We start from the raw sequence: 22,706 nt of genomic DNA, 5'->3' as shown, positions 1-22,706 counted from the left end.
TCTGAACATTTAGCCCAGTACATGTAGTCTGCACAACACACACAAGTCTATTCCCTCAAGATGTGCTTGCTGTAAATCCAGTGCACACATTGCTAACAAGCTGGCTGCCAAAGGACCTCTGTGTTAGTGCGTTTGTCTGGTCTCTGCTGTGCGCAATTTTACCATCTTGTCCGACAGTATTCCTCTTCTGACCTCTTTGTGCTCCTCCTCCACCCTCACGCATCAACCACCCACGGGCTTCACCAGAGACCTTATGAGGATCAGTTGACTGGGATGATATTGCTGCCTCAGGCCTTTTTTAGAGTCGGGTGGGGGGGGGGGGGGGGGAAGCTATTTGTTTCACAATTCACAGTAGACAGTCTGCTCCGGAAGGCTCCCTGATTCAGGTACTGGATCTCTTATGCTAAGCTAAAGGTAGCGGCTTAAGGGGTTTGTCTGCAGTATTTATGTGTGGTGAGAAGGCTTGTAATTTATGATTACGCAGACCCTGTTGCACTGTGGGAAGCTCTTCTGGGGCTTCTTTAGGGCCGATATTGATTTGATTTACTGGCATCACCATGATTATTCTAAACAAAAAACAAACGAGTCCACATAAAATATTTTACCCATTATTATTTTAAGTTTACTTTGACAAATTTTTATCGTAAACATGTAAGAATATACTGTAACATTCAGCAGCTGCGCCTTCTTTTTTTTTTTTCTTCAGTTTGGCCGGTATCAATGTGGATAATATGAATATTGTAATATTTCAGTCCAACTTTTAATGTGCTGATATTTTAGGCAGGTCCAGGCAGCAGAGGCTTTTGAGCAATCGGATGATAAAACAGACATTTGACTTGTCTTACTGATGTCTTACTCAGCTGATAAACACGACAAACAGGACACCAAGTTACAGTTGCTGTTATTAATCAGTCCAATCATTTTAAAGTGACACGGTCACCATGGTCCTTAAAACTAAGCGAGGACGTATGGAGCAGCTGCTCAAAATGTGATTGTGACTCTAAAGACATACAAACAAATGCTAAAGAGCTAAAAAAAAAAAAAAAAAAATTAAATTAATTTATGAAATAGTTTAGAAATTCTAATTTAGTGGTGCACTGGGCAGGAAACTCCGCGTATACAATGAATGATGTTTACTTCGTTTCTTAAGCTGTTTTTATAATTATTTTTATATGACTGGCAAAAGAATATTGATCCAAATTCCGCTTCTGTTACTTTCCTGTTTTGGCAGGGGACCAGAAGTAAGGGGACCATGCGAGTCCACGTGCACACCAAGTTTTGTTTCCTGTGCGTGCTCGCCTTCCTCTTCCATCAGTGCAACCACTGCCATGGGGACGGGCACAGCCACCAGCACGGCGGACATCCCCATGCCGACCACACCCACAGCGACCTGCAGATTTCCGAGGCCCCATACGTGAGAGGAGCCACTTCGTCCCCAGACTCCAAAGGTCCCCAAGGGCAGAATCTAGAGGAGGAGCAGCGCTTCTACATCCAGCAGCTGTTCGGGCGCTACGGCCAGAAAGACCGGCTGGATTTCCAGGGATTTCAGAGCATGCTGTTTAGCTTGGGTCTGGGTGAAGTGAAGGTGGTAGATGTGGATCACGAGGAGCTGGGCCACGACCACGTGGCTCACCTCGACCTGGTGGATATGCAGGAGGGGTTTCACTCGCACTCGTCCGCCGATGAAGAGCACAGCCAGGGTCACAACCACGAGCACGGCCATCCGCATCACAAGCCCGGCTCCCACCATCCACACACAGAACAAGCTCCCACAAGCTGCTCTCAGCACACCACGGCTGCCTCTCCAGCTGCTGGTGCACCGACAGGGCATGAGCATAAACATGACGCGGAACACAATCATGATCACGCCAAGGCCGATGACCATAAACATTCTGATGGACATGTGCAGGACACGCGCGATCATGACCGCGATCACGCACATGACAAAGAGCACAAACACGAGCAGGTACAGATGACCTCCGACCAAAAGGACCTGTCTTCTCAACCTCGCAGTAACCACGACCACAACGCTCACGACCACGGCGGCCACGATCACAGTGCTCATGACCACAAGGACCATGACCACAGTGCTCACAACCACAGCAACCACGATCACAGCGGTCACGGCCACAACCACGGCGCTCACGACCACGGCGATCACCATGACCACAATCACGTCCCCGAAGTGCAGACAGTAACGGACATTCCTCCCTCTCCCCAGTTGGAGCCGTCCCAAGTGCCACAGTCCTCTCCCGCCACCAGAGAAAGTCGGCCCAAGAAGCCGAGGGTCCGAGGACAGCGAGGGCGAAACAGAACCGCTTCTCCTCGCGTAGCACAGTCCGACGACCGTGACCGTCAATCCGATCACGGTCACAGCCATTCTCATAAAGATAAGAGAGAAGCACCGGGAGGGCCCGCCACCCCCCCTACTTTGCCAGTCCCCGTCTTGTCTGGCCACCTAGAAGGATTGTCTCATCAGCATGAGGAGGTAGGACTTGTTTGAGACCACTGGCCAGAGAGAAGCTCCACTTCAACCTGCGTTTCAGTCATAGAACACAGTTATATTAAGATATGTGTTGAATAGAAATCACACATGATAGTTCAGAATGTTCTAAACAGTCACGTTGCTTTTACAGCCACAGAGGTGAGTATTTGAAATGCAAAGGATACATTTTGGGTGGAGGTTGTTGTTTTTCCAATGTCAATATTTCACTTGTTACATAGCCAGTGGTTTCTACTGTTAATACTGTACCGGCTCCTTCTCCTTCCAGTGTTTGAACCTGACTCAGCTCCTCACCTACTACGGCCTGCATCCCGACTTGCTCATCTCCCCCAGCCAGTTCACCTACCTGTGTCCTGCCCTGCTCTACCAGATAGATAGCCGTGTCTGCATCCGCCATTACCACCAGATGGATGTGCAGCAGGAAGCTTTGGAGCCCGTCAGTTCCGGTAAGAGCCAAGTTTCGTATCGATCCAGTCCACTTTGACTGAAAAGACTTCTAAGAGCCCCGTCTAAAGCACTGGATACCTCACTCAGGGTTTTACTCCAACCCAAATAAGGCTCCGACCAGCAGACTGCACTCTTTCTCTGTCAGGTTGTTGTTGTTGTGGATATTCTCATTCCTCTGTTTTACAGGCAAGACGTGTTTTTCAGTGAGAATATGAAGGACAATGTGAAGGTTTTTATCTCATTATTCATGTTGAGGGTTTGCGGTTGCAGCTCTTGACCTAACCATTGTTCTGCATATAATAAATCGCACGCCAGCATCAGTCCACTCTTCTTCAGCAAAACCCTTTTTCTGTCATGTTTGTGCCCAGTTTTCTTTTTCACGCTCTTTTGACTGTAGTAAAACAAAAGAATCTGGGCTGCCATAAGTTGGAAAAGCACTGCTGAACATTATCCTTTCAGCTTTTTTCTACGCTTCACGTGGCTTTTAAAGATCAATGGCTCTCCACAGAGCAGAGCAACACAAAGGTAATGATTAGATATTGCCAGTGTTCAGTCTTGGATAATGGTGTGATCTCCTCACCGATATTGTGGCCAAACAGAGTCACAGTGAACTTTGTTTGCACAATGGATTAAGTAACGATTCCTTTAAACCCATCAGTACGTAATCGCATTAGGAACACAATCCACCCGCCGTGTTTGTTTACTGCAGATCATTGTTCCCTTGTCAGAAGCCAATAACGCAGTGATATCATCATGACTGTGAGTACCTCAGACAGTGACTTTACCTTTGAAGAGGGAAATAGAACCCTGAGAAGGTGAGATATTATTGAAACACTGAACAGAATTATATTCTATGAAAGTAAGGGTTTTGTATCATGAGACAGGGGTTACGATACGATATATTGCGATACATTTTTTTATTTTTAATCTAGCTTTAAGAAAACTGTCATATAAATATGCATCAAATCTGAGTAAAGTGCAGTCAAAATATCGCAGTCCCTGTAACGTCCCACATCACAGCACGGCTTGTGTTTTGCAATCTGAAAGCATCTTTGTCTTTGCATGTAAACGATTAATTCAAAATCGATATCCCCACAGAATCACAAAACCTTTCATCACGATACTCGGGCGTATCAATATTTCCTCGCACCCCTATAGAGTAACTTGTATAGCGGCAAGAATTTGGTCTATGGAAGCGATAAAGATGTCAACTGTAAGTTGCTGTCTTATCTGGTGCCATAAGCAGGAAACCACAGGGACGCTTTATAATGGGATGCTATCAGGATCTATAACCTGGAGCTACTCTCCTGGGGAGGAGTGGCAGTCCTGCATAATAGAGTGTTTATTGAAATAATAAAGCTATATTTTATAGTGATAATAACTGAAGTGAACTGGGTATTGTAACCCTAATGCCATGAGTATCCCCGCTCTTTTTCTTTTTTCCTCTTCTTCTTCTCATTTTCAGTAGCACATCTCTCAATTTTCTGCCATCCAGAGCAGCAGTGAACACTCACCAGAGCGTAGCATGCACACAGATATTAGTGTACAAACAGACATTATATTGAAAGTCAGGGCGAGCTTATTTAAGTAATTTGAGACCCGCTGCTAATCTCAAGCTTCTTGTATTTCTACAACACCAATGCTTATTTGACTTTTATTTACAGATGAAGACGGCTCACTGTCGGATCAGCTCTCGAGCTGTACAGTCACACAAAACACTGGCACGGTCTCATAATGAAAGAGGTTGTTTTCTTTTTTCTTTCTTCGTTGTTAGCCGCGCTCTTTGACCTTAATAGCGCTGCGCCGAGTATGAAACCACACACTACCACGGACTTATCTCGGTACGATCGGCGTTTGTTTATACTCGGAAAGGTTTCTCGAAACTGTCGGGAAATCGTGCTTCTTGTTCACATTTTGTACACACGCGCTATAGCGAAACGGCTAAATGTAGCCAGTCTACAGGAGCAGTCTGTGACTAAATGGGGGGGGGGGGGTCAGCAGCATCTCTCTCTTGGTTCTAACAGCCAGGACCGTGATGTAGCGATTGTTACTCTAACAACCATGTAACGAGTAGAGAAAAGATGTATTTAGATGTGATTGCGGATGCAGGAAGTATTTAGCATAATTATGAATTGATTGATTCTTTCGGTCAATCACAAGTCCCAGTGAGTGTAACGCACAGCTAATGGCCCTCAGTGGGAGTCTATAGGCAGCGAGTGTATTTCCAAAGCTGTGGAAAAGTCTGCGAGGCATGTCACCGTGTGTTTTTGGGCCATATTCACTGGAGGAAGTCAATGTTCGAATGAATAGGCGGCCAATTTGCCATAACTTCAGGCTCTTAATAGAGCATCCCACATAATGGGACCGACGCTCTAAATCAGGACCATTCACTCACCTAACTGCTGCACTTAGCTATTACGTGTGGCCTTTGTAATTGGATAAATGCAGCGAACGAGTGGCCCCATCATGTGTATGAAACTACAAAAGGCACTTTTTTTTTTTTTTTCTCTCTTTTCTCACTTCTGTTGAAAAAGAGACCTCTTTTTTGCAGCGATCTTTTCTTTCAGTTTGTGTTCCAAATCCTTTGAATTAATGATGTTTAAAAAAGAAACCTCGGAACGAGACCGAGAGACCAGCTATAAAGAATGAAGGTCAGCGTAAAAAAGCTGCTCTGGGACCTCGCAGTGTTTGGCAGTTTATGAGAATGTAAAATATAAAATTGCAGTGTTTTTTAAAGTTAATGAGTTACAGGTTGTGAAATAAAGGTCATGGAGCCATAAAAGCGGGCTATAAATCAAACTAGGGCCACACAAAAAACAATAGAAAAGGCCGCTTTTCCTTAGTGTGCGTCCGGCATGTAAATCTCTAGGAGCAGATAACATGTGACCACCTGCAATGAAAATGCACTGCGGATTGAGACAGTCAATCTGGCCATGCCGCATTCACACCTGGCAGGTTCTCATGTTCTGTTTTCTGCCTGCAGTGTAATTGGATTTTAGTTTTCCTTTACGTTATGCAAAGTAGGTAAGACGTTTGTCGCTGTGAACAACATGGCAAGTTTTGGCGCATTAAGATGTTCTGCATCTGATTTATTTTTAATTAGACGTAGAAAGGGACATTTTTATGACTAAAAGAGAAAAATATATTTGTATATGTATGTAGCTGCAACAGCTTTTGTGAACACTTTAGGACAGAATTAAACTGTCAAAGCAGCAGGTACTGAAGTTCAACCGTGAGATTGGAGGAAATCCCAAACCGTACGCCCTCTTAAATCTTTAATTATTAAACACACACTCCCCTCCGGAGACACCTGTGTCACATGAGCCTCAGGCTGCAGTGTGTCACCACTGAAAACAGTCATAAAAATGGTAATGACGACGAGCAACGCAGCACGAGCAAGTCAAAGGGGCAGGAATGGCTCCTCATTAGCGGGAAACTAGAGCCGCTAGATTGTCAGCGATTGTGCACCATGAGTCAACCGTAGGCATCGCCACACGCCGCGAAGCTACCTCTCGTTTACCTCCCGCCGACATCCACGGGGGACCTCGGGAAATTTGCAGCCGGGTTTCTCTCCGGTCCCCACTCCCCTCCCCTTTTCTTTGCGCTGTGCCAATTAGGAGTGCCTTAGCGACACCCTGGGCCATTTGTCTGAGCCACGGCTCACAGGAGATGCGTAATTGGAGAGAAGACACAGACCAGTGGGTCTCCTTCTCCTCTCTTCGATTCCCTCATCACGGCGTCCGTCGCTCCTCCGCCGCCCCACTCGCCTACCTCCACACCAAACCAGGACTGCGTTGAGGGGTAATGAGAGAGGGAGAGAAGTAGATGAGCTGTGTGAGCGTGAAGGACCTGCGGGGGTCCGGCTGATGTACAGTTGCCTCTCAGGGTCCCGCGTTGTTCCGCTCGATTCGACAAATAAGAAAGCGGTCAACCGCAGCGCCTTTTACTTTTGTAAAGCACATTGAAAACGGTGGTGACAAAAGAAGGAGAAAGTGAGGGTCATTAAAGACGTTCTCATCTGTGAGGAGGAAATGGATTCAGCCTGTCCAGGTCGTCCTTCCTAATGTACCGCGGATAAACTGGTGCTTCATGCTGTAGCTGCAGCAGATGGCACATTATTGTTATCAATATGTGGTCTAAAATATGTAACCGTTACATTAACTGTCTCTCTGACTATAGAGACTATAGACGATGGGTCATTTTAGCACGGTGAACCGTAGCGGGGACACAGATTCTGGATCCACATTTTACTCAGTAATGCCTGTCGGAGGGTTGTCTTTATTAAATATAAATAACGCAACAGAGAAAACGGAAAACATCCTGAATGCAAAACAGTAATATAGCAGTAGTGCCAAAAATAAATGCTCAAAACAGCATGTATTTGAAAAGGAGAAAGTAAAGACCACAAATGCTTTTGCCTTAAAAATACAAAGAAATATCACACTTGGATAAATGCAACACTGCAAATATAATATACAAAAATGCAAACCTAGCGTTGAAATCTATTTTCTTGATATTTTTTGTCTGTTTTCTGTATTCTAAGTTCTTGTTCGTATCAATAATACTGTGTTACATTTACATGCTGGTGCAGAGGTCCTCACTGGTTCCGCCCAGTGAAAAGTGAAGCCAATGCGAAAGTGCCTTAAACTTGCATTCTTTCTAATGGCCAGCAGGAGGCGACTCATCTCTAGTTTCTCAGTCTTTTTCAATACAGCATGATGTTCATTTCGCTAATTATGGTCCCATTTAGAGTGACATAGATCATAAAGCAGGGTATGCTTTAGGGCGGGGCTACCTTGTGATTGACAGGTCGCTGACACGGAGAGGCGACTGTTCAAAACAACAGTGGCGGCTCCTAAAGAGGTTAGCATGGAGGCTGCAATAGCATCAGTTATATCAGAACTGGAGAGTATTCCTTCATTGGAAGAAGACCAAACAACAACACTGAAGGTGTTTTTCCAATGGAAAAGATGTTTTTGCTCCTCTCCCAACTGGCTTTGGCAAGAGTTTGATTGACAGATTGTTCATCAAATCACCTGCCAAGTATTTTTTTTAAGTGCCTGCCCTTTTCCAAACAGTTTCTAATGACTGCTTCTCAGATGGTTTCTGTGTAGCAAACCATCTGGCGAGTCAGGTTAATGAGTTCCCCGAGTACAAAAATAAAGAGTTTCAGAAAGCTGTTGGTAATATAACAGCTTTTATTAACAGCTTTAATATAATAAAATACACCTTATGGTTGAATTAAAAGAGCTCAAAGAGTCCTGAATGAGTATGGTGCTCAGCTGCATTGTCAAGGGGTCTGTATTGGCCCTTAAAGGGACAGTATCCCCCCAAATCCAAAATCCAATAATAGCGATGAACTCTATCATTAAGACACCAAATGCCACCAGTTTGTTCTGTCATGGCGTCAGAGGACACATGCAAACCTGCGACGAGGGTCAGGGTTTGAGTAGCAAGCTTCCCAAAAGCTAATGACGAAGTGGCTGTAATCAGCACTTCAGCATCGGGGCCTTCCTCTTCAGTTCAAATATTTCCCCTCGAGGAACTCCAGCCTCCTGTTTGGAGTGAGGAGATGGCTGCCGGGGGGGGGGGGGGCATTTTTCTTTTCTTTCAATGTTTTTTAATCCTACAGCTGGGTAATGGGACAGTAACAGCTTGATTCAGTCTCTCTAAAGAGCGCTCTATCAGGCGTAAGACATGTTTCAGATCATCTCTTCACAAGCGACACCACCTGGGGCCGATTAGATGAGGAGAGGAAGTGTGTCTGCCAGTGTGATTCTGCTGTTATGAGTCATTTTCCCCCTCTGGCTAGATGGCAGTTTTGGTTCTTTTTGTTGAGATGGATTAAGCTATATCAGGGCTAAATAGTTTAAAGGGAGCTGGGGGCTCTGAATAGTCAACTATTCGACAAGGAGCCTGATTCGCCAGCAAATATTACAGTTGAATCGTCACAGTGACGGGAAGATGTGGTTATAAAACAAAGGATCATTCATCGTATATATATATATATAACGATGACATAAGGCTGCTGTTTAAAAATGAAAGAATAAACGTATTGATCAGAGCACTCACACTCACGCTAGTTATATTTTCAATTTATGAACCATTCTCTAAAATCAGCAGGGGAGGCATGTTTCCCTTTACTTCCCGGTCATTTCCCTTCACTTCCTTACCTTTTACCTACAATTAGGGACAAACGGAATTAGAACCAAAAATTCTACCATTTCAATTCAACCACGTAAAGCAAGCAGGCCTGCCGCTGACTGCACTGCACCACACACACACGCACGCACACACACACACACACACACACCTCTACACGCAACAAACAGGCTGTCCATTATTCTGAAACAACAGCAGAATGATAGTAACAAGTATATCTGCCAAAAATGTTGTTTTTTCTACAGATATACAAAACTTCAACAAAAGGGGATCCATGAGCAAGAAAAAAAACAACCATAATTCAAGGATCAGTTGACACAAGACTTGACCAATCACATTCCACTATGTAATATGTTGACAAAATGTATCGGGACATAATTAATGGTCAAACCCTTTGATCTTGACAAAGCCAGCGATTAAGTTTAAATGTTTTAATCATTAATAACCAGCTCAATCTGTGAGGATCATATATTTGCTTTACCTTTCACTTCTGAATGTACACCTTGTTGTGACTTTCCCCTGAAACGCCTCACAGAAGTCAATTGTCTGTAAGATGTGCATTACACGCACACTGCGCTCCGGTGCTATAAATGAACGCCAGCCGCGAGGGGCCGCTTTAGCAAACACGCCGCCAGCTTTGACTTGACATTGAATTTCATACGACACTAAACATTCCGTCCTCTGTGACGAAAGAATCGTGAAGTTTTGCCTCACGCCGTCTCTGGCACGCTGTTTTGATACGTGTCCTCGGCTGACAGTTTTAAATGATAGTGTACTTTTCTGACTTATTCCTCCTCGGCTTCACGTCTGCGGCCTCGAATGAAAAATGTCACTTCACATTTCTTGCTTTAGGTATCGTGTGTCATCACAAGGACGCGCGGGTCGGAAAGTCCTCTGAGGGATAGTTTCCTTCACATGTGGAGTGGAAGGGAAACAATACCTTCAGCGAGCAGGTGGAGCCGTGGCTGTTCCTGGAGAGTGACTTGTCTTTTGTCTGTCCCCTTGTCCAGGGTGGGTGTGGCTGTCGGGGTTTGTGTCCATCACCATCATCAGCCTGCTGTCTCTGCTGGGCGTGGTGCTCGTGCCCATCCTCAAACAGTCCTGCTTCAAGTTCCTGCTCACCTTCCTGGTGGCGCTGGCCGTGGGCACGCTCAGCGGTGACGCCCTCCTTCATCTGCTGCCCCACGTGAGTACTTTTACAGGATGCTGCTCTTGTCACACCCACAGAGATGGACGACATCAATCATTTTGTGTATATGTATGAAAAAAAATCAGGGCTGGTCTTTATAAAACTCCAGAGAAATTGTTGGTAAAAAGTAAGTAAAAACGTTTTGTATAAAAAAACTAAACGTCTTAGTGGGATTCTTCTTTGCCGACTCGTGTAAAACACAGACTACAATCATCAACCCAAGCACTATATCAGCCAATAGCGGGCCAGCAGAGGTGACATGTCAGGGCTGCCTCGCATCACTCGTCACAGCTTCATGCACCACCATGTCATGAATAGCTGACTTGCTGTTTGGTGTATTATTCACACAAATCGAATGAGTTTAAGACGGTTCTGACCACCATGTAAAGGGATTGTATGAAAATCAAACAGGGGTCACAAATCTAACAGCAGGTTTATATATTCAGTTATGTTTCTGTTTCATTGTCTTCAAACTCACCGGATTTCTTGTATTTCATTTCATTACAAATTGTATGTATTTGTAGCTCAGCTGATGTCATTATTGCACTTTTTATGATTGATATAGAACTGTAAATATGTAGGGTCACACAAAAGCATTTAAAAAACCATTTAATTGAATTCCTGATGAACCCATCATGTCATGAACTTTTTTTTTTTTTTTTTTTTTTTTTTTTTAAATGTATGGCTAGTGTGGGACAGACTTTATTAACACCCCCCAATATCCCTCCGTTTTTCTCCTCGTCCACAGTCCCTAGAGCCGCACGACCACAGCGAGCATAAGCCGGATAAAGAAATTGATCTAATAGCGGACTTTGACGGAGTGTGGAAGGGCCTAACGGCGCTGGCCGGCATCTACCTCCTCTTCATCATCGAACACTGCATCGGCATGTTTAAGCACTACAAAGACCACAGGGTAAGACTAGCAGCTGCTTAAATGTATGACGTATTGAATTTCCGTGGACAGAGCATATAGAATCGTGTGTCTCATGCTGCTCACAGGACATGAAGAAGGCGAGCGAGGAGGGCAAGATCGGCCGGAAGTTGTCCGATCACAAATTAAATCGGCGCTCGGATGCGGAGTGGCTGCACCTGAAGCCACTCAGCGAAGGTAAGAAGCCTTCACGGCAGCTCGCAGCCTCCACCAGCTCCTTCACGGGGTGCTTTTTTATTTTGGCCCTAAACATCTCCCCCTCCGTCTCCTACAGACCCCGATAACACCGCCGTCTCCTGCGACAACGGCCACAACGACACGCAGATCTCGGAGCTGCGGACGCCTGACTCCCCCACCAACAAGACGCCGCTGGCGCCGGAGAATGCCCGACAAGACCACCAGTCGCCAACCAAGGAGAACGGGGGCAAGGCCAAGCACCACGGCCACTCGCACGGCCACTCGCACGGCCACTCGCACGGCCATGGTCACTCCCACGGCGGGAACTGCCACTCCGACCAGGAGATGAAGGATGCCGGCATAGCCAGCATCGCCTGGATGGTCATCATGGGCGATGGCATGCATAACTTCAGTGACGGCCTGGCTATAGGTAAGAGGTTCTGGTTGGTTATTCTACAAATGAATAAGTGAGGAATCCCTGTTACTCCGCTAACAGATGTTTGACAAAAGTTACGGTCACTTACTGGAATTCTTCCATCAGCTTTCAGCCTCATTCAGTGGCCTTCCATAAGTGCCGTGTTGAGTTTATGTGTCAAGCTACGTACCTCTCCCTTAAAGTAACTTGTTGTGTTTCGGAGCAAGGAGTCACTGTGCCCGGCTAAAGCTAGCTGTCCCTGTTTCCTGTCTTTATGCTTAGCTGATTGTTTCTAGCTTCACATGTAGCGTAACAGACACAGAAGTGGCATCAATCTTTAATCTTTCAGCTCAGCAGAGAACAGGCCTAACCCCACCCTTCCCCAACATTTGTCTACAGGCGCAGCATTCAGCGCAAACGTGACGGGAGGCATCAGCACATCAGTGGCTGTTTTCTGCCACGAATTACCTCATGAACTTGGTAAGTGGAGTGCGACAAAAGAAAAGTGTCAAACACAACAAGTTATTTTCTCATCTCACACCAGGCACACCTCATTTATCCAACACATAGAACAAAGGCGCTTTGTGGAGGCTTCGCAAGTTCGCTCGCGTAATGATAAGTGTCTAAATCGCTGCCAAACGGATCGTTTTTTTTCTGACTGGAACTATGATCCCAGGGAGTCTCACACCCTCTCCGGTCCCTCGGAACTTGTTAAGAAACCCGGCGGTGTCGATAACCATCACTCTTCTCCTCACTCCAGAAAAATGTACTTCTTTCCCGCCTGATTAATGGCTTTTTTTTCCCTCTGACAGCGGCAAAATGGCCTGTCAACGTGTCTGTCAGGGAGGATGATGTACCGCGCCTGCCGCGCGTTGTTCAATACAGTCAGCCTCAAAAGGCGCTCCAGCTGCTGGTGCGTTCATTTGCATTGGAATCCGTTCCCTCCAAGGACCCATTTGATTCAGTTTGACTCGGCGGCGGTGAACATTTTACTTTCTTTTCTTACTCCACAGTGCTCTCCTCCGCCTGTTTGTTTATAGCGAGAGAGCGGCGGGGGGAAAGACAGACAACGGGGCCCACGCGCAGCACATCAGTGCTCATGATGTGTCTGGTCCTGGTGCAGCCTCGTTTGTGCGCTTGATGAATAGAGCCACCACGTCGGTTAAAAGCCTGAACGTTATGTCTGCCTGCTCCCCCTCGTGTTGACCAGCAGCTTCCTCTCTGTTGTCTCCGTGTTCACGTCTGCCTCCGTTAAAAGCGTCTACGCAAGGAAAAAAGGGGGAGGGTGAAACACATTTGGGTTCAACTAACGCTGCAAACCGCCTGCTTTAAAAGTCTGTGATGCTTCGCGTTTTGCTGCAAAAACTGCCAAAAAGAAATCTGCAGTCACTGGCTGTCATCTGTGAGGCTTCAGGATCGCACAGAGGAGCTTTGATTCTGGTCCAACATGCTTTTTTTTTTTTTTTTTTTTTTTTGTCTCCGTTTCGACTCAGTCGCACTCGAGTTTTCCAGATGGTTGACTGCGCCTGTCTCAAGCGGCACGTTAAGATTTGCGAGATCAGTCTCTCTCTCTCTCTCGCCCCCGTGTTCTTTTTTTCACATTTAATGTTGATTCGGCAAACCCGCTCTTCAGCGGCACTTGCCGCCGCGCCTTCACCCCTGTAGGGCCGGCTCGTCAGACAAACCCAGCAGTTTGACAAGTGCACCTCTCAGCTCCTCCTCGACACAAAAGCCGCCGCCGCCCCCCCCCTCCCGCCAGGCAGCTGGATGGCAAAGATGATGATTATGAGGGTTCTTTAACCACCCAGAGTGAAACTAATTGGCAGTGATGGGTGTGTTAATTGCGGTAGATGAGGCGGCGGCAGCCGTGTCTGACTGTCGGACGGTTTGGAACCAGGGAGGCAGGAAACGTAAAAAGAAAAAAAAGTCCATTGAAGTTAGGCGTGTCTCTCTTTAATTTCTCCCCTCCACCTCCACCCTTTTTCTCTGGATTTGATTGATGGATGAGAGCAGAGTGGTAATATATTCATTGAGGTAATTAGCCAGGAAAAGAGGCCGCTTGTTACACAGTGCAGGAAATGTAGGCCACCCCCTTCTCAGTATTCATCTCTCTCTCTCTCCAAATCCAGGGCGTTTCCGCTGAGACTTGGGCCTCTTCCTGCATTTGGCCCCGGCTATGATTGAAGAGGGTAGAGAGGCTACGGCGTGCATGTGTAATCATAAGCGCATCAGAAGGGAGTTAAGGACATATTTCTTAGAGAGAAAGAGAGAGAGAGATAGGCTCCTGGTCTGTTTTCCCACCTGCTCGAAGACAGATAACGGAGGCGGATGTGTGGAGAGAGTTCGCTTCTAACGTGCTCACCTCGTCACCGAAAGGCAGCGGCAGAATAGACCGAAAACAGAAAAAAAAGATTAAAAAACAAACACAGCGTGACGAGCGCCGAGCTATTCACAGAGGGGCTCTGTGCGCCTGCAAAGTGCAGCGTCGCTTTGCGAAGCGTAAACAGGAATCGGACACATGGCTGTCACCAACTTTCAGTTTCTGTTGCTTTTAACCTTTCATAAACAACTTGTGTAACGAACAGAATCACTCAAGACACAGAGGCCGGGTACCCAAGTGTCAGGATAAGAGACGGGTGCATGGGAGTTGCTTAAATGGTGTTTAAATGACTGTGTGTATATGTGCGTGTGTGTCTCCTGGCTGACAGGTGACTTTGCGGTGCTGCTGAAAGCCGGGATGTCAGTGAAGCAGGCCATCTTCTACAATCTGCTGTCCGCCCTCATGGCCTACGTGGGCATGGTGATTGGCACCGCCGTGGGCCAGTACACACACAATGTCACCAGCTGGATCTTCGCCATCACGGCCGGCATGTTCCTTTACGTGGCTCTGGTGGATATGGTGAGTTTGGCGCGCTCCCATCGACAGCCCCAGAGTGATAATTGCCCCCCCCCCCCCCTCCCTAACAACATCAGCTCACGCTGCCTCCCTCTACTGATCTGCAACGCTAATTCCAGGAAGTCAGTCTCTGATTCCAACTGGTCACTTTGTCTCTTTCACAGCTGCCAGAGATGCTTCACGGGGACAGCGAGGACCACAAGCGCTGCCAGCTGGGACACTTTGTCCTGCAGAACCTGGGCCTGCTGACCGGGTTCAGCATCATGCTGCTCATCGCCATCTTCGAGGACCGCATCGTTTTCAATTTTGGCTTTTAGTCGAGGAGAGCGGGGGGGTGGGGAGTGAAAGAGGGGAGAGCTGGATGTATCAATATTGGTCCTCCTTGGCCTTAAACATGCTTCGTTCGCAACACAAGCGGCCCGGTCTTGCATGCGGTGTGGGTCTCGTTCATGGCCAGTGCCTCCATTCCAAAAACATGCAGCGGTACGCTTATGCACATCTCATGACTCTGCCAGTGGTGTTTACACTCTGCCCCTCCATTATCTCTCCTCCATCAACTCCGATTCTGGAAAAGGAGAGCGAGGCTGCTGCACACGAAAAACCAGAGAACACCTCCTCTGCTCCGAACCGCTCTAGGCTCCATCTTAAGAAAAAAAGAAATAAAATTTAAAAAAAGAGCTGCAGACGGGAAGGTGGTGTCACGGCCCGGCAGCTCGCCGCCTATGCATCGCCATCATCATGATCATCATCATCATCACCTGTTGTTAGCGTGTTGTCGTCTCATCTCGTATCCATCCTGTGCTCTGTCCCGTCATCCATGCCCGGTACATCTGCGCTCCATCCATCATCGGCTCCTGATGTCTGAAACATCTCGTGTGTCTCTGTGCCAAGCCCCGGCCACTGGAGCAGCACCGGCGGAGCGCTCCCTTTAGTCGGCTACACCCGCAATTAAACATTTAGCTTCACGTTCAAAATGTATCGACAGCTTTTAAGTGTCAAAACAGAAAAGTGTTCCCCTGACTTTTCCCCGGTAGATCTAAAGCTCAGTGCTTTTCTTTTTTTTGCTGCATTTTATTGACTAATTCTAATTCTTTAACCCTTGTAGTTCATAGTGATAGCTAACACAGCTGCCAGAGCCTTTACAAATGTGCATTTAAGACTTTCATGATTTTGCTAAGAAACTAGACGTCACAAATGTCCGACCAATTCTTTTTTTTTTTATTTTTTTTTTTTTAAAGGGTTTGACAATCTGTAGCCGTTAGGCCTTTACGGCGTATCTTTCTTCCTAAGAATCAGCAGCTTCACAGTGTGAATTGTAGTTTATAGGTTTCTTGAGGGAGCCGCCTCTTTGAGTTCCTGAAAGGTGCTTATTCCAGTCGGACCACCCTGCACTGGACGTTTCATTACAGTAGGAGGTCGAGTTGTCACACAAATTCTCTTTTTTTTATGATGAACTGTAAATACTCGAGGTCTTTATAGCTTCAGTAGTCGAGTGGCAAAAAGAAATCAATGTTTTGTTGCTGCTAAAAAATAGATTTGAAAGTACTTGTGTCAGTGAGTGAACTTCCTGAGACGGATCAGACGGAGGACGGTTCTCTCGTATCACATGGGAACAGTAACGGACGTTTGACCTGAGGTATTAAACCGTAGGACATAGACATAGATTAATATGCTGAGATAAGAGGGCGTACATTATCGACATTCTGCTGACCGTGCCAAAACTGGCCCAGAGTGTGGACTTTCAGTGGCTGGCGCTTGACCCCCCCCTCCCCTACATTCCATTGGCTGTCCTTAAGCTAGCTAGCCTAGCTTCAGCTGCTAGAGCACACCGATAATGTGTGTGGCTTCATCTATCCTGTCACTGTGTGACATCCATCATCTTACGTCTCAACTGGCTGTAAATCATCATCGGTCCCATCGAAGTGGCGTTATTGACCCGTCTGAGTCATCATGCATGAAGCATGAGTGAAAACGGTACGGACGTTGTGTTGAGTGTACATTTGATTTCATTCTTTGTACTGCAAAGTTAACTATTCGCAGCCTTTTGTTACTTTTTAAATGAACCGCGTGAAGATCACGAAGAAGACTTTGGGGCATATTGAGACTGGTGTTCTGAGCCTTTTTTTTTTTTTTTTTTTTTTTGGGTGATGCAGTTGTGTGAACACATAACTTATCTGCATCACTTTGTCTTTTAACAGGAATTGTATTATTTCATCTTATGTTCGACGGGATCTGAATGTGCTTTCATTCTGTTCCGATTCAAAGTACAGTTCATAATTTGAAACGTGACTATTTGATATTTATCCGGTATTTTCCTGCAATATTGTATTTTATTTAAGAGAGAAGGGGTCCTTCTTTCTGATTTTCTTAGAGTTTCTGTATTTCTTGTGTAATTAAAATCCAAACTGTGCTGTCAAGCGTGCGATTGGCTAGTGACAGTATGCCCCCAAAGTTTCTTCGAAATGAAGGTTGATGATTCTTCTCATTTTTGCTTTCTTGTCTGTATGTTTGTTTAGTAATCTGGATATAAAAAATGCAAAGTGTGACATTCTTGCTGTTTGCCTGTCTGTGCATTCTCCTCATCACGGAACGAAAATAAACTCTGAAAAGATCTCTCTTTCTGGCATAATGTTACAGGGAGCACAACATCTCCTCTCTCCACTCGTCTCCTGCTTCAGCTTCTGTTCCCAGATCAGCAGGTTTAGCAAAGCCGGTTCTCACATAAACACAAAGGCTCAGTGAACAACGCATACTTTTAGAAACTAAATAAATGTGTACGCTGCGGCTGAGTGTTTCTGCCATCAGCAGTCGAGCTCAATTATCGGTATTAGTATTGAAATATTGTCGGTAATCAGGCTACTGTAATGTTTGGGGGCAAGTCGAGTAATGTAACTTGCTTTCTCACAAATCGCAACAAAAGCCGTTTTACTTGAATCGTACCCCTAAAGGTATTCTTGTTGACATACAAAAAAATCGTAGTGAATAATCCGAAGGCAAAATGCTAAAATTCAAAATGGCCAACTTCTGCCTTAAAGAGAGAATAACAATTTCATATTTGGAAAGGTTAGATTCAGAAATGGGCAGTCTCTGTATTTTCAAAATACTCAGTACTTTCCGAATGATTCATAAAACCTAAAAAAATGAATGTAAATACATCTGTATGTGAAGAATGATACCCTTTTACATGTATGGGTAGGATAAGACCAATGTGACCATAATAAATTCACTCATACTGTTTTTTTTGGGTTTTTTTACTTCAAGGACAAAAAATACAGCACGGTCAGCTCTAACATGCACAACAATGTAGGCTTGTAAGCTCACCGAAATAATCAATGGCGTTTGTGGCCGGTAAAACTTACATCGATTTTCAAAACGTTCCCTTCATAGAATACCGTAGGACTTCATTTCTCTCCTATACAAGTAGTAATCTCTGAAAACGGTTCTCTGCTACCTAATTCTTAACACCCGTCACCGGTCTATTCATGTAGATTTGTAGGTACTGCGTAAAAAGAGAGACCGGGTGTTATTTCATGACATGTCAGCGCATGTCATCGAGACACACTCAGAGACTGACTAGGAGTTGAGCTGGCAGAGCAGCGCCACCCCTCGTCTGATCCAGTGTTCAGAGGCCACGTCGGAGTTGAGCGTCATGGCGATGACGTAGTTGGTGGAGTGGCCGGTGGTGGACAGGGTGCCGCGCCGCTCGCTGGTCTTGTAGACGGGCACCACATAGCACATCCTCTGGGGGACGTCCTGCCGTTTGAGAGGCTTCAGCCACATCTGACAGGAGAGAGAGAGAGAGAGAGGACCAGTGAGGCAGACAGGATCAAACCACGGGACTTTAAAGTTTAAACTGGCTTCCACATGTCAGTTCTACCTCCATTAGCTGCTTTAGCAAATAGTCACTGTCCTTCAGGGACTAGAGGAATGATTAAACTATCAAATGAAATTCTGTCCCTCTTATGACAAAGAACAAAATTGAACATTCTCGTGATGGTTGTCAAAGAAGCGAAGAGATCAGATTGTATTTTAGGTTCAAAGGTCAGGACGTGAAACAAACATTAACTTTCAAATGTGAAACTCCGGGGACTGAAACTTATAAAACAATTGCATTCACAAGGAAGAGTCCCCTCGGGCTATTAAGAAGTCTTGGTTATGCAAAAGGGATAAACTGGGCCGCTCGAAAAAACATCTCCACAAAAACAAAACAAAAACTGTTTGTTGAGTTGCAGCCAGAAAAGTACTCATCTGGTTCCATAAGCAGCGCTTCGGTGAGGATTTGCATTTCAAAGCCAGCCTGTGTTGTGATTCCCCCCCCCCCACCCCACACACACACGTGTAATAAGCACATTTTTAATTAAGTTCGGCTCTTGTCAGAAAACTGATCCTGTTAATAACTTGCCCTGAAATGTCTGAACATTTCAACAAACAAAGAAAACTCAGTGTTGTGCATTATTCCTAATCACTGAATACATTGTGAAGAGGAGAGAACAGAGGGAAAATAAAGACTTGATCAGTCCTCGCTCTCTGTTCCATCCCTCTGTCAGTCGGCTTTCATATACCATATCGAGCTCTGTTAATTAATAAAAAGGATGAGGAAAGGAGCCGGGCTTCCTGCAGGCACGACGTATTTAAACGAAAGTGCTGAAGCTGCTGCTCAGTATTGCATCCACAGAACAAGGAGCTGTGAACATCCTCCTGGGCAGAGCTGCAGCTACAGTGTGGTGGTTGTTGATCATGTTCTCCTTGGAGACTCACAATGCTGGTCTCTGATTACAAAAAAACAACAGTTGGCTCGTAGGAGTTTACAAGCTAAATAATGATGGAATCTGCCCCATTTCTTATAATTTGATATGTAAACAGATATTATCTTTCCTCCCTTCTGACGCCCAGAGAGATTCACAGGAGCAGAATCAATAAACCCCCTCAAAGTTTATGCAAGAATATGTTATGCAACACGATCGCTAGTTTCAAGTCTTCTTTAATACAACATGATGTTATTTTAGGAAATGATGGTCCCATTGAAAGTAAACGATGAAAGCAGCATATGCTTTTTAGCGTGTAACCTTGTGATTGTGATTGGCAGGTCACGTTGCCACGGCGTTGTTCGGTCTGTGAGTTGTCTGCGTGTTTTCAGCTCACGACAGTTGATTGTAACGTTTTTTTGGATCACCTGAAAATTTCATATTCAGCGTTCGGTTGTGCTTAGCTTCTCTGTCTCGTGTCACTTCTGTTGATGCAAAACCAAATGGACCAATGACTGAACGGCTCATTACAGTCCTCATGACTCTGCATTTTCTTTCCTTTTTTTGTCAGCGCATTTGATTCGTGATGATGTAGTGATGAAGAAAAAATGTTTTGAAGAAGATTACCAACCCTAGCTTTAACTCTAACTAAAATCTGTTTCTTTGATAAAAAAAAGTTGACTGAACAAGTCTGTGCTGTGTACAATAAAACCAAAGGGAAGTAGTTAAATACGACTCCTTTGGTGCATTCCAGCAAGAAACATCCAATCACAGACCAATGTTTTAATTGTCCGTGTCAGTTTTGGGCGAATTGAGCAACTTAAGTGCCATGTTTTGAGACCAACTGCAAGTGTTTAGATATCGACATGCTGATCTTCCGATTAATGGACAACCCTGCCCTTGTCTCCTGAGCCACGGCCGCCCCCCGTGTCCCAATCGATAGACACCGTCTGTGTACAGTATCTGTGCGTGCTCCTCACTCACCACAGGCATGGGGTCATGCAGCACTTTGGGGTAGGACTCAGCCAGAAGTTTGGTCGTCCTCTCCCAGCGGGCGCCATCCAGAAACAAACCTCTGATGTACACACCTGAGTGTCACACACACACACACACACAACCGGAGACAATTCAGAGGCACAAGAGGAGTGGTTAGTTATACTATGACATTAAAACTTTTCATAACCTCCAGTTATGGAGCAACCCTGGGACTATGATGCTTGTCGGCTTTTCCGTAAAGCGAGCTGAGCAGACCTCTGTGCTGCAGCGCTGTCTTTTCTTAAAGCTTGTGAGCTCTCCTTATAGGTGGAGGAAAGGTGGTGAGATTTAGAGATAACCGACTGTCGGCATCCTGTCAGTGGCACACGCCCAAATGCACAAACACACTGTCAGATTTGTAGCTCGGCAGCAGAGGCTGTGTCGGTGTGATGGGGCCCCAGCTGGGGTCTGATTGAGGGCGAGGCTTTATGGGACTTAGAATCTCACAGCAGAGCTGGAGGCATAGCGAGGGGCTGACGCAAGGCTGCATGTATAAGGGAGAGGCAGGGAGGCTTTGACTTACTTTACACTCTGCCTTTTTTAACATACAGTCAGTTTCCATCTGTTTGTTTCTTCTCTTTCATCCTCTGCGTACTGTATGTTCCTCCTATTTCACTTTCTGCTTTGAAACCTCACTTTTCATCCCTTCGTACCCTCTTTAATCTCTTTTTTCCCTCCAGTGCTCTCCATCATTCTGCCGTCTTTTATCTATACCTTCATTAAACTGTTAGATGGTGTGTCGAATGGAGGCGTTTTTATCCTGTCTAAAGCTATTCTAGTACCATCCTTCTTTCACTAGAAACACCCCTTTTCTCGCCCTATCTCATTAACCCCGTTAGTATCCTACCATCCTCTGGAGGCTGTTGGTGTTGTATCTCATCCAGGACCTCGAAGTCGAAGCCGAGCAAGTCAATAGGGATGGTGTGTTTCCTGGCATAGTTCTGCTGGCTGCCTGTGAGGAAGGCCTGGGCGAAGAAGAATCCTGACACCCAGAATACAGCAGGCGTACCGTGTTCGTACCAGTCCTGAAAACACAGCAGGCCAGAGAAGAGAGGGACATTTACAAAGGAGTGGAGGGGTTGAGATGGTTGAGTTTTGCTTCGGTTTACAATACTTGTTCCATAATCCTCATCAGGTTCAGGCTCACAAAACAAGACAAAATGTCTGATCTGAGGTCAATGCAGCACACAAATTGTAATGTCAAAAGAAGATTCTTCACTTGATCACAAAACTTTTCCGAATCATTATTAATATCCTTGAACATATCTGCTATTCTTTATAAACCGAGAGGGTTTTAAATGTTTTTGTGTTTAAGTGACAACAATTTCTGAAATTTGGTTCAGCATTGGGGGAGAACTTGCACAGCTTCAATGTACAGCGTGTCTACTAAAAGTGCCTGTTTTTGCCACTGACACTGAGAGAACAGGAGTCTCCTTCTGAAATCCTACAACAGCAGAAACGTGAGTAAGTTGGAGAGAGGAGAAGTCAATGGTCGCCTTTATTTATTTGTGGCAGAGTTTACAGATGAGAAGCTCATGTAAATTGAAGAGCGGACGAGGAGCTAGAGTGTGTGTGTGGGGGGGGGACTCCTTCTCTGCTTCTCTGTGGGGTCCTTTCCATTATGTTGTCAGACACCAATGATAACAATCTGAGCCTGTCAGTGGCAAAATCAAGCACTTTTTGTGGAACTACAGTAACTCTCGCTCAAGAACCAGCCAATTTCCAAAATTGTTGTCCCCGTTAGTCAGACACGAAACATGGGTTGCAAAGGTTGAAAAATACCAAAGCTCCCCTGTAAACACACGCACTTGCCCACAACCAAGCCTTTTTTAAGTTTGGAGGGAGCAATGTAATGTTGATTGCATAGTTCATTTAAGCGAGGATGGACCCGTCTTAGATGCTTCCAGTCTCCGTGCTGCTGTAAGCTAGGGTGCAATGTCTCGGATATATCAGTCGACTGAACAAACTGAGGGGAAACTGATGTTTTTCTTCTTCACTCCCCTAAAAACAGCAAACAATCATATTCCCCGAAATGTCAAGGTATTCTGTTTCTGAAAGCATGCTGTCTCAGATGAAAATCCCGTGACTTTCCAGTTCACCCTGTGGGGAGTCATGGGTGGACATCTCCGTTGGATAACACACGCACACACGCACACACGCACACACACACACACACACACACACACACACACACACACACACACAC

The 22,706-nt window shown here is 45.6% G+C and overlaps 2 protein-coding genes across 7 annotated transcripts in view; one reads left to right on the top strand and one right to left on the bottom strand.

Annotated features, from left to right (window-relative positions):
* The window catches only part of slc39a10 (solute carrier family 39 member 10), a 29,881-nt gene extending 11,924 nt beyond the window's left edge, over positions 1-17,957 (top strand). For all 5 annotated transcript variants that reach the window (XM_031874994.1, XM_031874993.1, XM_031874990.1 and 2 more), the window contains 9 exons: positions 1,232-2,488; positions 2,772-2,949; positions 10,123-10,298; positions 11,050-11,214; positions 11,301-11,409; positions 11,507-11,839; positions 12,224-12,304; positions 14,533-14,723; positions 14,885-17,957. In XM_031874994.1, the coding sequence (XP_031730854.1) occupies positions 1,253-2,488; positions 2,772-2,949; positions 10,123-10,298; positions 11,050-11,214; positions 11,301-11,409; positions 11,507-11,839; positions 12,224-12,304; positions 14,533-14,723; positions 14,885-15,037 (2,622 nt within the window). In that variant the 5' untranslated portion in view covers positions 1,232-1,252 and the 3' untranslated portion in view covers positions 15,038-17,957. The remainder of the gene's footprint in view (positions 1-1,231; positions 2,489-2,771; positions 2,950-10,122; positions 10,299-11,049; positions 11,215-11,300; positions 11,410-11,506; positions 11,840-12,223; positions 12,305-14,532; positions 14,724-14,884) is intronic.
* The window catches only part of dnah7 (dynein, axonemal, heavy chain 7), a 69,934-nt gene continuing 65,081 nt past the window's right edge, over positions 17,854-22,706 (bottom strand). For both annotated transcript variants that reach the window (XM_031874988.1, XM_031874989.1), the window contains 3 exons: positions 21,348-21,525; positions 20,450-20,553; positions 17,854-18,500 (listed from right to left, as the gene is read on the bottom strand). In XM_031874988.1, the coding sequence (XP_031730848.1) occupies positions 18,294-18,500; positions 20,450-20,553; positions 21,348-21,525 (489 nt within the window). In that variant the 3' untranslated portion in view covers positions 17,854-18,293. The remainder of the gene's footprint in view (positions 18,501-20,449; positions 20,554-21,347; positions 21,526-22,706) is intronic.

This window comes from Anarrhichthys ocellatus, unplaced genomic scaffold (assembly GCF_004355925.1).
Source record: "Anarrhichthys ocellatus isolate YVR2014 unplaced genomic scaffold, GSC_Weel_1.0 scaffold86, whole genome shotgun sequence".
Lineage (NCBI taxonomy): Eukaryota > Metazoa > Chordata > Actinopteri > Perciformes > Anarhichadidae > Anarrhichthys > Anarrhichthys ocellatus.
Note: the sequence above shows the minus strand (reverse complement) of the source record. Positions and strands in the feature narration are given on the sequence as shown.